The 14,320-nt window shown below is 41.6% G+C and overlaps 1 protein-coding gene across 3 annotated transcripts in view; it reads right to left on the minus strand.

Moving 5' to 3' along the window:
- The window catches only part of ATL2 (atlastin GTPase 2), a 40,937-nt gene that overhangs the window by 13,935 nt on the left and 12,682 nt on the right, over window positions 1-14,320 (minus strand). For 2 of the 3 annotated variants that reach the window (XM_067292838.1, XM_067292837.1), the window contains exons 2-5: window positions 9,667-9,947; window positions 4,818-4,952; window positions 3,463-3,567; window positions 2,284-2,334 (exon numbers count right to left, since the gene is read on the minus strand). In XM_067292838.1, coding sequence (XP_067148939.1) covers window positions 2,284-2,334; window positions 3,463-3,567; window positions 4,818-4,952; window positions 9,667-9,947 — 572 coding nt within the window. Of the gene's footprint in view, window positions 1-2,283; window positions 2,335-3,462; window positions 3,568-4,817; window positions 4,953-9,666; window positions 9,948-10,757; window positions 11,109-14,320 lie in introns of those variants that run through there. The other variant, XM_013961323.2, reaches the window with a different exon arrangement.

Consider the following 14,320-nt stretch of genomic DNA (forward strand, 5'->3'; position numbering starts at 1 on the left):
GGTAAGCCTGTCCATCATCTCCAGCTGACAAAACATTTGCCCCTTACTTCCCACAAAAGATTTATTCTCGGAAATCTCGAGGAGCTTGGCTAGAGCTAAGGTATCAGACATTTAAATACAAGCCAAGTTCAGTAGCATCCGAGATCTCTACTCCAGTCAGTGACCTTAATTCACAATTGTTCCAACCCAGGCTTCAAACTCACCACACCCTCCCTAAAAGACTGGAGAAAAAGGCATCATCTGATCAAATATCAAAGAGTAAAATGCGCTTTAACAGGAAAATTCTCATGGGCAATAGGGAGGGAATGAATGATGCTCCACTTAATTGTCTTTACAAACAATATAGATCTTTGAACACTAGCTACACAAGAAACTCAACCTAAAGGGTCACTGATCTTTTGCATTAACTTGTGTTGCAGAGTACACATCTTAGCGCTGGCAGGTGCGCTGCATGATGCTTACACCTAACCACTGTTAAACAAGCTTGGAGCATGGCAATATCTCTGCCAAAAGCACATGGAAAGGACTGGTTAAGACAATTCTACAGTCCTCCAAGAGCAATCATCAATAAGATGGCTTGCTAATGACAAATAGCATCCTTTCCTTTCAGCATAAAGGAAGGGGTTAGCTGTCTTCTCCTGGTTGCTTTCACCATCTTAATACCAGCAGCAGCATTCTTCTTCACTGGGCTCAGTTTTGGCCAGCAAGCCCATAAGAATGTGCCAAACTGCTGAATGCTACCAAAGACTTGGTTGTGCTGGCTGTTTTGGCAGAGGTCAATACTGTCAGTTGTCACTCTTTAATAGCCCCCTTATGCATCTCAGGTAGGATGAAAGCAGCACACCAGCATCCTTTAGAACATGGCAATGGTTTTTCTGCATTAAACTAACTCCTGCAGCACCTCAAATAAATACACAACTGAAAGACTAAGTTTCCCCTGTGTTGATCACAAGGGTGTCAGAGCACATACAAGACTGATTTACCACAATGGAACTTCCAAAAGCCCTTGTCACCCTGAGCATAAAGAAGCTCTGAAGTGGTCAAGTATCCACATGACAGTGGCTTGTTCCCAAGATCCTAATTCCCTATCCCATTCACTTCCCTGCTATTTGACAAAATGCAGCCAGAGATTAAGAATATTTTAAAATCACACATTTCCTTCCCTCAACCCAAGAGGTGTCTCCAGCCTTTAAATGCATGGGTCTCCCCTCCCCACTGCTTACATTTGTTGCCCTCTCTTTCCCTCCTTCCCCCAAACCCCACCCTCCAATATAAGAAAAAGGGATTGCCCTACTCAGGTTGGATTGAGGCTGTCAAAAGGACCAGAGTCACCAGGAAAGCCTAGGTTTTCAAATAATTAGCTAAGGCTTTTCTTGTTTTATTTTGTTTGGGATGTTTGGGGTTTTGGCCCAGTGATACAACTCTGTTAACTGAGAACAGCATCACAAGACTATGTTTAGATAGTGCACTACTACTCCCAGTTTTGGCAGCCAGAGTCTTTTGCAGCACTGAACAAGACAGGAGTCCTTTCAATCAGAAGACACACACAACAGTTTTAAGCTGTGACAAGGTCACGGCCTGGGCAATCACACAGCCTGGCATTTGTTAACGCACAAGCTACCCTCTAAAGCTACAAGTTTAAAGTTCAGGAGATAAGGCTCTTGTACCATTCACATGAAGCCAGAATTCAGTGGCCTCTAGCCACAATGTTCCATTTGAGGATGAAAACCCCAGAGTACAGAGAGGACAATTTTTTCCTGGCTTAGTTACTAAGCCAAAACACAAAACCCTGTAGAAGTTTCTCTGTTGAAAAAACTAGAGAAGATTTCTTGGTAGAAGATATTTTCTGCCCTGACCCAAGCTTCCATCTTTCCATAGAAACAGATTATAAAATACCATTTATTTTCCTGTTTTATGAAAGCAGCTGCATTGGAAGCTTCTCATTAAGGTGCTTTCATGAACTATTTCCCATTCTCATCCTTTCAGGAATTTAGAGCCTGCTTCCATATAAAGATGAGACTGTAGAAAGAAACAGTTTAATCAAACTGGAAGCCTGTAACACTTTTACCTCTACAATGCTATAGCAGAAGCATCACCACATCCATAGCATTGATGTCAGTAACTTCTACCAGCAGAAAGAGTTTTAATATCAGGTCAGCTTCAGTGTTTTGTATAGAGAAGCAGGCAATCTCACAAACCATAGTTAGGCTAGCAGTAATTTCAAAAACTATTTCAAGACTGTCAGTTCAGAAGCAGCTTAATGTAAACTCAGCATACTCTTACCTGCAAGTGTTGAAGATCATCTTCCTGAATGTTCTGGGATAAGTTGTATACCTGCAAAAGACAGCTAGAAGAATTACAATGTAACTTGAGACACTATTTATCTTACATTCGTGTAGTCTCTTTTAGAGATCTTGAGACTTTTTACCACCTCCAGAAAGGACTAGCAATTCAAAAGTCAGCATCTAGAATGGCATCATAGACAGCATCTCAAAGAAATTGTCACTCCATATACCCAGTGCTAGAGACAGAACTGCTGACAACTATTTAAGTTTCCTAATCCTACTTAGGACAGTTTCTTTCTGAGGGAGCAAACTATAAAGGAACCTGAGAAGACTACTGAATGCTTCAAATCACCATATGGGTGGGAGAGAAGAGGCTGGAGAAGGACATGTCCCTTTCTCATCTTCAAATCTAAGTGTTCCAGGATGCAGTGTTCCAGCAGCACCACCTCAGACAAGGAAATGAGCAGGCAGTTGGTTCACCAGCTTTGTTTGCTTTAAAGCATACCCCAGAGATTCAGAACTTTAGAAATCTGACTTTCTCCAGGGAGCTCATGACTGCTTCAATGGTACCAACACAGCAGTATGCTCAAAGATGGATCAATGATCCACAGCTTATCCTAACCACAAGGACTAAAAAAACCACAGAAGGCAGAAGTAGTGTTCTATGTACTCCTGCTACTTTGGACGTTGTAGCTAGTCTGAACAAGTTCACCTGACATTCAAAAAAAAAAGAAAACACCCACACCCACGCTTTTGGAACATCAAGGCACAAGCCTGAAAGTTTTGGGCATAGTGAAAGACAATTGTCAGAAGTTTAACAGTAGCAGCAGTTGCAGGTTTAGCAGTTCAGTATAGTTTCACCCTTAGCTACATCATCTGAACGCCAAGAAGCTTCTGTAATACAGCCATACAGAAGTGGTTGGTACTTTAGCACCTGTGTTAGTGACTCCCCAGTTTAGTCAGCAGTTTAATCCAACTTGGCCTTAGATAACCTGATTCCAAAGAGAAACTTATCTATACTACACTGAAAACAAGACATTAAGTATGAAAGCTTAAATAGTAATTGGAAGAAGACACACAGGTGAACTGTCAAAGCATGGCTAGCAAGATATTCTTTGCTTATTCAGGCTAGAGGGTTTTTACAGCTGCCATCATTTGCCAGCACAGGTATTCTCACCTGGACAGAACTCGTCATGGTGCTCAGAGCAAAAACCGTTGCACAGTCTTTGATAGTGGATTGGCTATCAAAGGCACCTTGGGTATCCATGAGTAGTACAGCAACCTAGAGATTTTTAGAGAGCAGCAATAATTAACCAAAATGTTACACTTGCAAACTCCAGGTCATTGGGGTAAATTCTAATTCAAGTAGAAGAAAAAAAAAAATCTCTGCCCCTATGCCTACTTATGGACTTCAGTCTCAGTTGACAGTCCAGCTCAGCTCATTAGTCAAGTGAGAGAAAGTTACTAACAACAAAAAAAGCTTTAAAATAATCATTTTCAGAAGAAAGTAAGGCACTTGATACTATCTCCTAGAATGAGAAGGAATGAAGTGATCTTAGTAATAAAAATTAATCTGTCCAACTCCCATCACTGGAATCTACTACAATTCTCTTCTCTTTTAATTAGGGATGACTGATAAACAAGAACAAATAAGTGATTTTTCATAGAGCACAGATAGATCCTCACAACTTTGTAAGCCACTGTCTATTTAAGATCAGTGTTCCACATTAACTGGCCATCAGGCATTTCCTTCGCACTTCAGCAATACAAAGATTATGAAAATTAATTGATCAAGGAGTTAAGGATCAGGAGAGGGTAAATAACCGAAATTGTACTGACAATATTCTGGAGTTAAAAAAAAATTTACTGACAACACATTAACATTTTGTTTCAGCATGAAGCAAAAACACAAAACCAGACTTTGAAATTAAACTGACTTAGAGTTAAGAAAAAAAGATGCACCAGTTTTCATTAGAATAGAGTTAATGCTGTTTATCCCCCTGTTAGTCTAGATGATCAAGCCTCTTCTGTTTATGCACTACCCCTTAGACTACATGGAAGAACCACCTTCCAGACACTGAAGCTAGGTTTCCAGTACATATAGCCATCCATTGGATTTCACTAGAACACAGCTACAACCTGCTCTCATCTCTCAAGAACAGTTTTTGTAACAGAGCTCTTCTCACCCGAGCCCCTGTCTAAAAGCAGTATTTATAGCCATCATTTCTATAAACAGTTTTACAACACCCACAGGATAACCCACCCATCAGCCTAGAAAAAGTAGTCTTCTGCCAAAATAACATACTCTCAAGATGGGAATATTGTTGGAGACTGAATCTTACATGCCAGCGGGAAAGCTCATACTTGCACTGATATCAAGTTTCCAAATACCTTATACAGCTACTGAATGTAAAGGGAAGCAACTGATGTGTGAACTGTTTCCATTAAATCCATGGCATTAAAGCTAAATTCAGAGGCAAAAAAACCAAAACAAAGCAACTCTAAATACACCTTTTTAAGCCAAGCACTTACCTTTGTCCCATTGGGTTTGTCAATTACAAACACTTCACTCCAAATCTGAATGCCGGTGGTTTCCCGTTCACATCCACCTCTCCATGTAAACCCAGTCAATGGCTCAGTATTTCCACCTATCCAGCAAGGAGAAGTCTGCAAAACAAGAAGAGAAGCTTAATACCAAGTCAGAGATTTTCTTAAGTGATGGTTTAGCAGGCTTCCACATTATTCCGCCATTTTCATCAGAAGATACTACCAACACTACACAAAATATAAGAACACAATGCTGCTCTGCTCTACTTCAAGGATCACCCAGAGATTTTGTTTCGCAGTCTACTGTATTCCAACTGCTGCCCAACTTGCCACTGAAGAGTGCATGTGCACAGCCTTTAGGTCTCAAGCACTCAGAGCCAAAATGAGGGGAAGAGCTCAGTTTTGCCCACCAATCCCACTTTGCCTGACTCACACTCTTCCTTTCAAAATGTAATTTTAAGCAGCATGTATTTTAACTACAGAAACAGCTAAACCTCTGCAAGGGGCTGGGGGGGGGGGGGGGAACGACCCTGAACTTGACTTAATCCCTCACAAATAGGTCAATTGCTGAAACCAAGCATCTCAAAACCCTTCGCTGAGAGAGGCAGCACAAAATTCCAGAAGTCCATTTCCAGAACCCAGAGAAGTTAGGCAAGGACTAGAGGACCTACGACCCACATTTAAGTCACAGTCACAAAATATTTTTTCCTAAGGGATTAGGATTCAAGAGAAAAGGTCTAGTTGAGAGTCTGATACACATCAATATGACTATTCCTGTTAGAAGTTGATCTGCAAGTCACCCACTTTGGGAAAGGCTGTCAGAGTCAAGTACAGTCTGCAGTTAACAGTACTAGCTTATGGTACTAAAATGAGGTCTTTGGTCCTCAAGGATAGGCAACGCAAGGAGCAGTGGCTCAAACACAAGATTCCAGCCATTATATAAGCACCAGCTTCAACCCAGAAATGCCATTAGGTACTGGGGAAGGTAAAGAGTAGGAATAGGCCTTCTGAGGAATTCTCACTTATAGTAGATTTAATATAATGAAATTGTGGAAGAGAGAAGTGGTAAACAGATACAGCAATTTAACTGATGAGGGGCTTTGGGAAAAACCTTTATTTCCAGGTTAGAACGCACCACACCAGTGGAACAGAGGCAGATGTTTAATCTGTTTGCCTCCAGCTGCCCAGAGAAGGCTGCCAGCCAGGAAAGCATGTTCTTTGAGGAGTTCAGAGGGGAGACTTCTCCATTCAGAAGGCTACCATCGATACTATGCTAACTCTGCACTGGCAGCTTTCAGAAGAGAGCTCAAGACAGATCTCAGTTCCCATCTCAGAGCAGTATGAGGCACCCAAGGGCTGCACAGAAGAAAAATACTAGGAGCAAATGAAATTGCTTATTTCAAATGAGGGAAAGGAAGAATAACTGCATACATTTCTCATGGCCAACTGCATTACTTACTGCAGAGTAAATCTATACCAGAAGGGAAAGGTGATCAAGCAGTTCTGTACCAGCAGTCTCTCAAATGCTAAGCACATACCATTCAGCCTTGCTGCTCAGACTGGACATGGTAAAGGTCAACAAGACGACTAGATGCAAAGTACAGAAAATGAATACCAGTATCCAAGTCAAGAGAACCACAGTTCTTTACAAGTAGGCCTTTTGTTTGTCACGCACTCGCACCTGAGGCTGAGTACAGCCTCTCATCCCTTTGAGGTCACTGGTGTCTGAGCAGCATTCCCCAGAAGCTTTTTATTCCAGAACTTGTTTACACATCCACTGACCACCCTAGAAACTTGAAGCTCCAGGCCTGCTTTTAGCTTCAGTACGCTCTAGGATATGTTTCTGCCATTCTGACTCAGATTTCACCAGGGTATGTCAATGGTCTGTAGCCTGTCACTTCTTCAAAGGAAGCCGTATGTTATTCAACAATATGGTCCATTCATCCATCTGTACAAGAGGAAGAACAATACTTCCCCCTTTTGATCCAGAAATTTATTATTCTCATTTGTAGGAATGCAGATCAAAACTACCTAAATCTTTTGACAAGTACCTCAGTGAGCCCTGGATATAATCACATTTGATTTTATACATGATTCACGTTACAGGAGATTTTGGTGTCTAAATAGGCACCAGATCAGCTGAGGCCACTTCACCTTGTGGATGATGCACTTAAGCCCATCTCTGACTCTAACCTTTCCCTCAGTTTGAAGCACTCCTAGATTGTTACCCTTCTCTTTTCTTTCCAGGGAACTTAGCGTTTTAACACTTTCCATCAAGTTGGCTTCAAAGAGGTTCAAGAAACACGGGAGGAGGAACAAGGCTTTGTTCCTACAGGAAACCAAGCTGAAATTGCACTACCGTTTTGCACTAGTCACCTAATGGATAATTTATCTAAATATATTCCATACTAAGGAAAGGACCAATGGAGCTTTATTTGCATAGTGCCATTTAATATGCAGCATACCTTGCAAATTAATGCAAGTTAAGAAGGTCATGCTCCTGAAAAAAAGCTTACAAATCTAAATTTACTAGCGTTACTGCACCCAACTCTTAATAAAGCTTAAACTACAACAACGATCACAGGATCCTTGCAGCATTTTGTTGAGCACACAACAGCCACTATTTTACAGCATATAATTCTGTTCCATTTCAAACCAGCAACCATAAAACTAAGCAGTGTTTGCAATGAGATGTCTGCCTCACTAAAGTTAGTGACCAACCTCAGCCATGACAAAATCCTTATCTTTGACTTGATTTGGCACAAGTGAGATTTTTAGAATGGCAAGCCTCCACATGATCTCTAGCTCTTGGTCTAAGATAAGAAAATGGAATCCTGACGCATCTTAACTTGATGTGTTTTTCCTCATATGCTTTGTTATGCACAGGAGAGGACATTCTAAATTGCTTTATCAGTGTATTGATTGAATACCAACGCACTGGTATTGTGTGGGCTCCAACATTCAGTTCACAGTAAATACAGACTTGTGATTAAGACTGACTGAAGATGGAGAGACCAGACTTGAGAGGATCCCCATCCTGTAGTGAAACTAGCATGAAGGTAGAAGAGACCATGTGACTTGATACAACTCAGCTGTGCTCCAGAAAGGAGGCATTTCACTTGTCTTCTCCCATCCCCTACACTCCCACAGCTCAGTTTGTAGCACTCTGATGCTTGTCAAACTCTTTCTAAGCCAGTTCACATCACTGAGCTGGCAGAAAAACAATCCAGCAAAGTGCAGAGCCTTCTGTTCCATCAGCGAGTTGGATCAGCTCAGCTAAGGCCCTGAGAGTGTTACACCTAGAGAACACAAATGCGCAGCCAGAGAAGGCACATTGAGAGCAAGACCTCCCCCTCTTCGGTAAGACAGAGCTGTTACACTAGGTGGCTGAACTTGTCTTAATCTTCAGTTTCTTAAATGAAACAAACAGTATTTTGAAGGACACCTACAGAAAACTGAAAAAAGTGACTGCACAATGCAATAGAGACATATTACACAGGACTGAAATACTGTTCCAATCCACTTTGCTTTACAAACTTTTGCCCCAATTCACAATCTGAAAGTTAGAGTATTTGCTCAAAGTTCACCCCTGCTACTTCTGAAGGAACTAGGACTGCCTTTGTCTATATCAGAAAAGCCGCTTATTTAGCTCCAACTGCAGATATTTTTTCCCCCAAGAGGAAGACACTACAGAAGCTTTATACATAAACAAAAGGGCCATCCACTGAACAGCCATATCAATGAAATGTTTGTTTCTCCCTGGGTTAGAAGAGTTAAAAAGTTGGAAGTAGCAGCTTGCTACTCTGTATTCCTCCTACCACATCCTCAGTCTTTTTCTTACAGAACTCTTGGCAAACCAGTGAGAGGAATTCAATAGCAGGCATCACTGGGAGTAAAAGAAAGGAAATAGTCATCTGCCAACTACCAGCAGCTTCTTTGGGATATTCCTGTATTTCCTGTAACAGCTGGGTTCATCTCAACTTCTCCTCAAGCCAGCTAACATGAAGGCAAAGTAGATACAGTCATGGCAAGTTTCTGCTGGGTATTCCAAGTCTGGACAACAAGCTAGAAGGAATGAGATCTGCTCCTTCCAAGCTTCAAGAAACAGCCCAATAGCAAGCTGTCAATATTCATTGTGCAGATTAAAAGAAACCACCACCCGTGACAGATTTTTATGTTCACAGGAGTCCCAACCCCACCTTCTCCATATCAGCCAAGAGTTCAAAGTATAGCAGATGCAAGAGCAAACATCAATCACAAGCTCCAAACTAAGAAAGAACTAAATTTCAGATCGGGCATTCATTTACCAATGACTTCAAAGGATTTAAAGAGTTCCTGGACTATGTTTAGAGACACAGTCCAGTCAAACCAAGAGGAGACTTTCTCCCTTCTGCCATACTTCAGTAAGCCAATTTAGTCCTCTAATAAGTATTTGATAAGACTCTTCTTTCTGGAAGAGTGCATAAGTGTTAGAATATGATTTCAGGAGACCCAGTCAAAGCAAGATTTCTCCAGGCTGCCACCTACATAAACCCTCCCCAGGAGCTCACTGGAGGGCCACTATGCTCCCCTCATTAAAGTTCCTCTCATGCTCACTTCCACTGGGACACCAACAAGTCACCTTGATAACTGCAGGAAATTTATATTAAAAACTGTCACTTAGATACACTTCAGTGAGTAGTAACACACAGTAGCTGGCCTCCCACCTCTCCCAGCAAGTAAGAAAAGTTTGAGCTGCTATGTTTGTGTTCCAAGTTAACAAATACAGAGGTAAATGAATAAAACACCAAACTAAGTCTTTTTTTCCCTGCAGGGGGAAATCTGAATTACTCACCCTGTTATACATATATCTAAGCATGAAGTCCAGCAGAAAAGATTTTCCTTTGCGGAAAGCTCCTGCTACAGATACAACTACTATATTAAGATCTTTGATGTGTTCCTGAAGCAAGATTTTTTCCAATGCTTCTTCATCTAGTTCAAAGTTATGGTCATCTTCGTGAGCAAGAACAATCTGTATGGGGCGCGGATTATCCAGCTCCATCTCATCATCTGAGTCTGGCAGGGCATCCGAGTCCGGCAGGGCGTCCTCCTCCTCTTCCTCCTCATAATGCTTACCTGCAAATTGACAGGTTACAACACATTAGTAAGTCAACACTCAGGACACTGTACATGTCTGAAGTGAAGCCTCAAGCTGGGCTCTCATCCCCAGCAGCAGGAGTGCCACAGGTGCCACAGGCCAACATAGGCCAGCTTTGAAAAATGAACTTTTCATGACACATGTCAAGGATGAGATAAACAGCAGATAAGCTCCCTGTCCATTTGCATGAGCTCTGTGCACAGTCTACATTTCTGATCTTCAGCATTCTGCAAGTTTTAAGGAATCTATCACAGAAGAACTGGTTTTCACCAGTTCTCTTTTCAGGTTCTTTTCAAGGCTTCAAGTGTAACTTCTATTAAAAAAACAAAAAAAAATCCAAGGGCCTTTACTCTCTTCTCATATGGGAAAGACTAATTGGTTTAAAATAAGCTCCAAAGAGGACCAAAAGAAAAAAGACATTTTTAGAACACTGCCTTCTTACACTATTGTTTTCTTTCAATTTTTCTTGCTTGTACACATTTACTTAGTATATAACCCAAGGGTTACATGCATCAGCAGAAGTTACACGAACTTCTAATTCCAACACATTATATTACCTGTTTTAATCCAAAAATATAGCACAAGCTTCTTAAAGTGCTTACTCATTGCTTGCAAGAGGGGGGGAAAAAAATCTTACGTATGTACAAGGCCTAACACTTAGTTTGGGGGGGGGGGGGGCGGGGGGGGAATCAGTTTCTGGCTTCATACTCCTGCTATGGCAGGGTTTGAAAGCAGCGAGTTCTCAGCAACTGTTTCAAAAAAGAGTTAAAAGCATATTAGGAACTCACTTCAGACACACTTAAGGAATTGATCCTGAACTGACTCTCTGGACAAAGTATTTCTTCTTTACCCTACTCCCTTTGGGACCAGCACACAATATAGGAAAACAAAAGCAGAAAATAGCTTCAAGGTTAAAGCCACAAATCACTGGTTACTCAGCATAAACCATTTCACAGATTAGGATAGCGTTTACCATCTAGAAATGACTTGGCTTAAGTGGCAAACTCGGGTTTTAGTGTTTTGATTTCTGAAGACAACAATATGAAAAGTACACAACCAGCAAGGGACATCGCTTCAGACTGCCTGTACTATGCTAAGTGTGGTGCAAGCTACCCAATTAGTTTTAATACATTACCTGAAATGCTAAGCATTAGAGGTAGGAAGTTGATGTCTTAAGTTTTTTCTTACATGCTCTGAAGATGAAACAAGCATTACACCTGTAGTTTCTCTTCCCATGATGACGGGTGATAGACTAAGGCAACATAGCCTTTCAGACATACAGCATATTAGTACCAATATCCTGCTTTCCCAACTTCCAGAATTTGGGAGTTACTAGGTTGAAGCCTAAAAAAGTTCGTGACCTGTCCAAGGTGAAGTCTCTCCTCTTGGCCAAGTACCACAAAATTGACATTTGTTCCACAGAAGAAAACTCTACCGTTGGCCTGATTCCAGTTTACCTGTCAAGCATCAATAAGGTTTTTTGTGCTTCCAGAATTGCCTTCAACTCTAAATTTACATTTTGTCACACTGCATCAGAACCCCAGAAGCATGAATCTCTGACTGAGGTATCTCCCTAGTAGTTACATATTCGGGGACATCACGGCATGAACTTGCATATGTTGGACCGCAAGCCATGCCTGCATTTCCAAGCATTGCTTTTATCAAGGCAAATAAGTAGCCATCTCCAGTTACATGATGCATTGCACACAGGTATCCTATATGGCCCCCATGCTTCCTGTGGGAGCAGCCCAAGAACAGTGTTCTCTTGCAAAATGTGTCATGAGACACCAGAGAAGGCACCAGTTTTATTCATTCATGGCAGAGCCCCTGTCAATACTTGCAGGACCTGCCAAGTCATTTCTGCCCGACTTTGCATCTTAGATCCCATCCTCAACAAAAGACTTATGAATAGTGCTCCGGTGCACTCTTTTGTGGATGTAATGAGACATTTGAGTCATTACCACGAAGCTGAAAGACTGGTAACACGATGGTGACCCTGGAGTTCTTCCAGAGGCTGTCTCTTTAGCCATTTCTGACAGCATCTTGCCTCACTGCAAACCAGAGCAGATGTTTCCATTTCCAAGCATCAATTGTGCTGCCTCAGTCAGCAGCACTAAATCTTTAGAGGAAAAAAGGGTTAGTTCAAATACAATCAAGCTGGCTTAGTTTGAACAGAAAGTAAATGAAAGTGCTTAAATCCTAAGCAGCAAGACCTGAACTCCAACATTATCCAAGTGGGTGTGCAAAACTGCTCCTAGCATCACCTTGAACTAAGACTGGTTGACAAAGCAGGCCAAATTTATTTGCACTAACAGGCCTGACAACTGAAGGAGTAACTTTAAGACAACAGCTGTCAACAGAAGATCAAACTATACAAAAAACGTCATTGACAATACTGTCACCTCTTCAGAAGACAACTCTCACCTTTGGCTTAAAAGCTTTTGTATTCACAGAAATTAAACTAGCTCTCTTTTTCTGAAAGAATTTACATAACAGATTTTGGCTCACATAGGTATCATCCTTTGTGGGCCAAAAGACTTGGAAAAATACCCCTGATGGGGCAGCAAGGTGAGAGAATCCAATTTTGCCCACCAGAAAGCCTTCAGTTTCACAGCCTAGAAACATGAAAGGAATAACCCTATTGATAAAAACACTAAGATTACATAGCTGCAAGGAAAGACTTGTGTTGTAGCAAACAGATCCACAAAGTATCCACACAGATCCACAAAGTACCCAGGCAACAAGTTTAACTTGGTTATTTAAAACAGCCTTCCGTTCATTTAAATGTATATTTCACTTCAGCTGCAGTACACTAGCAGTTATGTAAGCTGAGGCAGACTGTAAAACAATCTGAAGCAACATCTGCAATTTCTCTCCATTCACTGGGAGCCAGATGTTGACCATCTTTTCCTATCTGGAAGTCAGCAGAACCCGAGCAGACCTCAAAACGCTTGCCGCAGCAACATCTCTCTGCCAATAAGCAGAACAGTCACCCAAGGCCTCCTCAAGCCAAGAAGCCTTCCAAACAAACAAGTAGTGATATTTTATCATTAGTTATTTCTAAACAAGCAGATTCTCCTTATCACAAGTAGATAGCACTATCAAGAACCAGCAGACAATACTTCCCTTAAAAGTTCTCAGCATCTTGTTAATAGCTTTCTGCACTCCTGCAGCTCATTTTGAAGAGGACCTGAGAATAAATCTTCTCTCTTGTTCCCTCTGAGCAATTCCTATTAGATTTCACTTACCAGCAAAAATTGGAAAGTGAAGTCCAAAGCATCAAGCTTTTTTTTTTTTTTTTTTTTAAAAAACTTGCCAGCCTAAAGTAGGTAGGTTGGGAGCTTTCAGCTATATAAAGACTATCACCACCATGAATCAAGCACTTTGAGGGTGGAGAGCTACAGTGTTGACAGTTGTGAGGAAAATTGATCCATCCAGAAGAGCTGGTTTCGTAACTTCATGCTCGAGTGGCACAGAACATCCTTCCCCTCCAGAAATCTTCAACTAGTTAGTGATTACCAGGACAGACATTACACAAATTTAGCATGTTAACTGTGGAGCAAGCGCTACTGCTTGTTCCAACAGCACAATCAGCATATGCTAATCTGTCGTGTGCCCCTCAGCAGGTGCCCTAACGTTTTAGGTCCCTTATACTACCCTCCTGGCTGCTTACCCTATCAAGCCTGGCTAGTCACCGTCTTTGGTGATGCTGGAATACTTTGGGAGGCTCTCTAGAAGGCTTTGGTATTGCAGGCACAGAGATCACATTCCACTTCCAAGAAGTGCTTTTCTCAGAGCATTCTCTCAAAATGATGGTCAGGACAAGCAGTCCCACTTTGTAGTCCAGTTTTCTGCTAAAGCTGCCGAAGGATTGCCTTAAGTCTTTAAGTAGTCCATAAAAGAAGCATACTGATAGCACTGGTCAAGAGTCAGGCCAGGAGTTAATGAAGTTCAGAAAACAAAGCCCTACTCCTTACCCTATTTTTTCCCCTTTCTTCAACTCCCCCAGCATTGTCATAGCTCACTACTTGAAAGTCAGAACTTAAGTGGATTTGTTCTAAAGCCCAGTCTACAGACCACAAACTGCTCTAGGTTCCTGCAATAATCCAGTCCCACCAACTTAAGTATAGCAACAGCAAAGGACTAACTGTGGAAGAAGCAGCTTTCGCAGAATGACTACCCCTGCACTGGGGTGTTTCTAGCCAACTAGACACTGATTTGGATTTGTAAAGCTCATGGCAGCTGCCCTATACAGGTCTCCATGACAACACGTTCAGTACTGCTGGAGAGGCAACCGAAGCAGCAGAGTTTTTGCTCTGTTTTTTAAAGTCTCTTAACACTTTCTGAAAGT

The sequence above is a fragment of the Apteryx mantelli genome, chromosome 3 (assembly GCF_036417845.1).
Source record: "Apteryx mantelli isolate bAptMan1 chromosome 3, bAptMan1.hap1, whole genome shotgun sequence".
NCBI lineage: Eukaryota > Metazoa > Chordata > Aves > Apterygiformes > Apterygidae > Apteryx > Apteryx mantelli.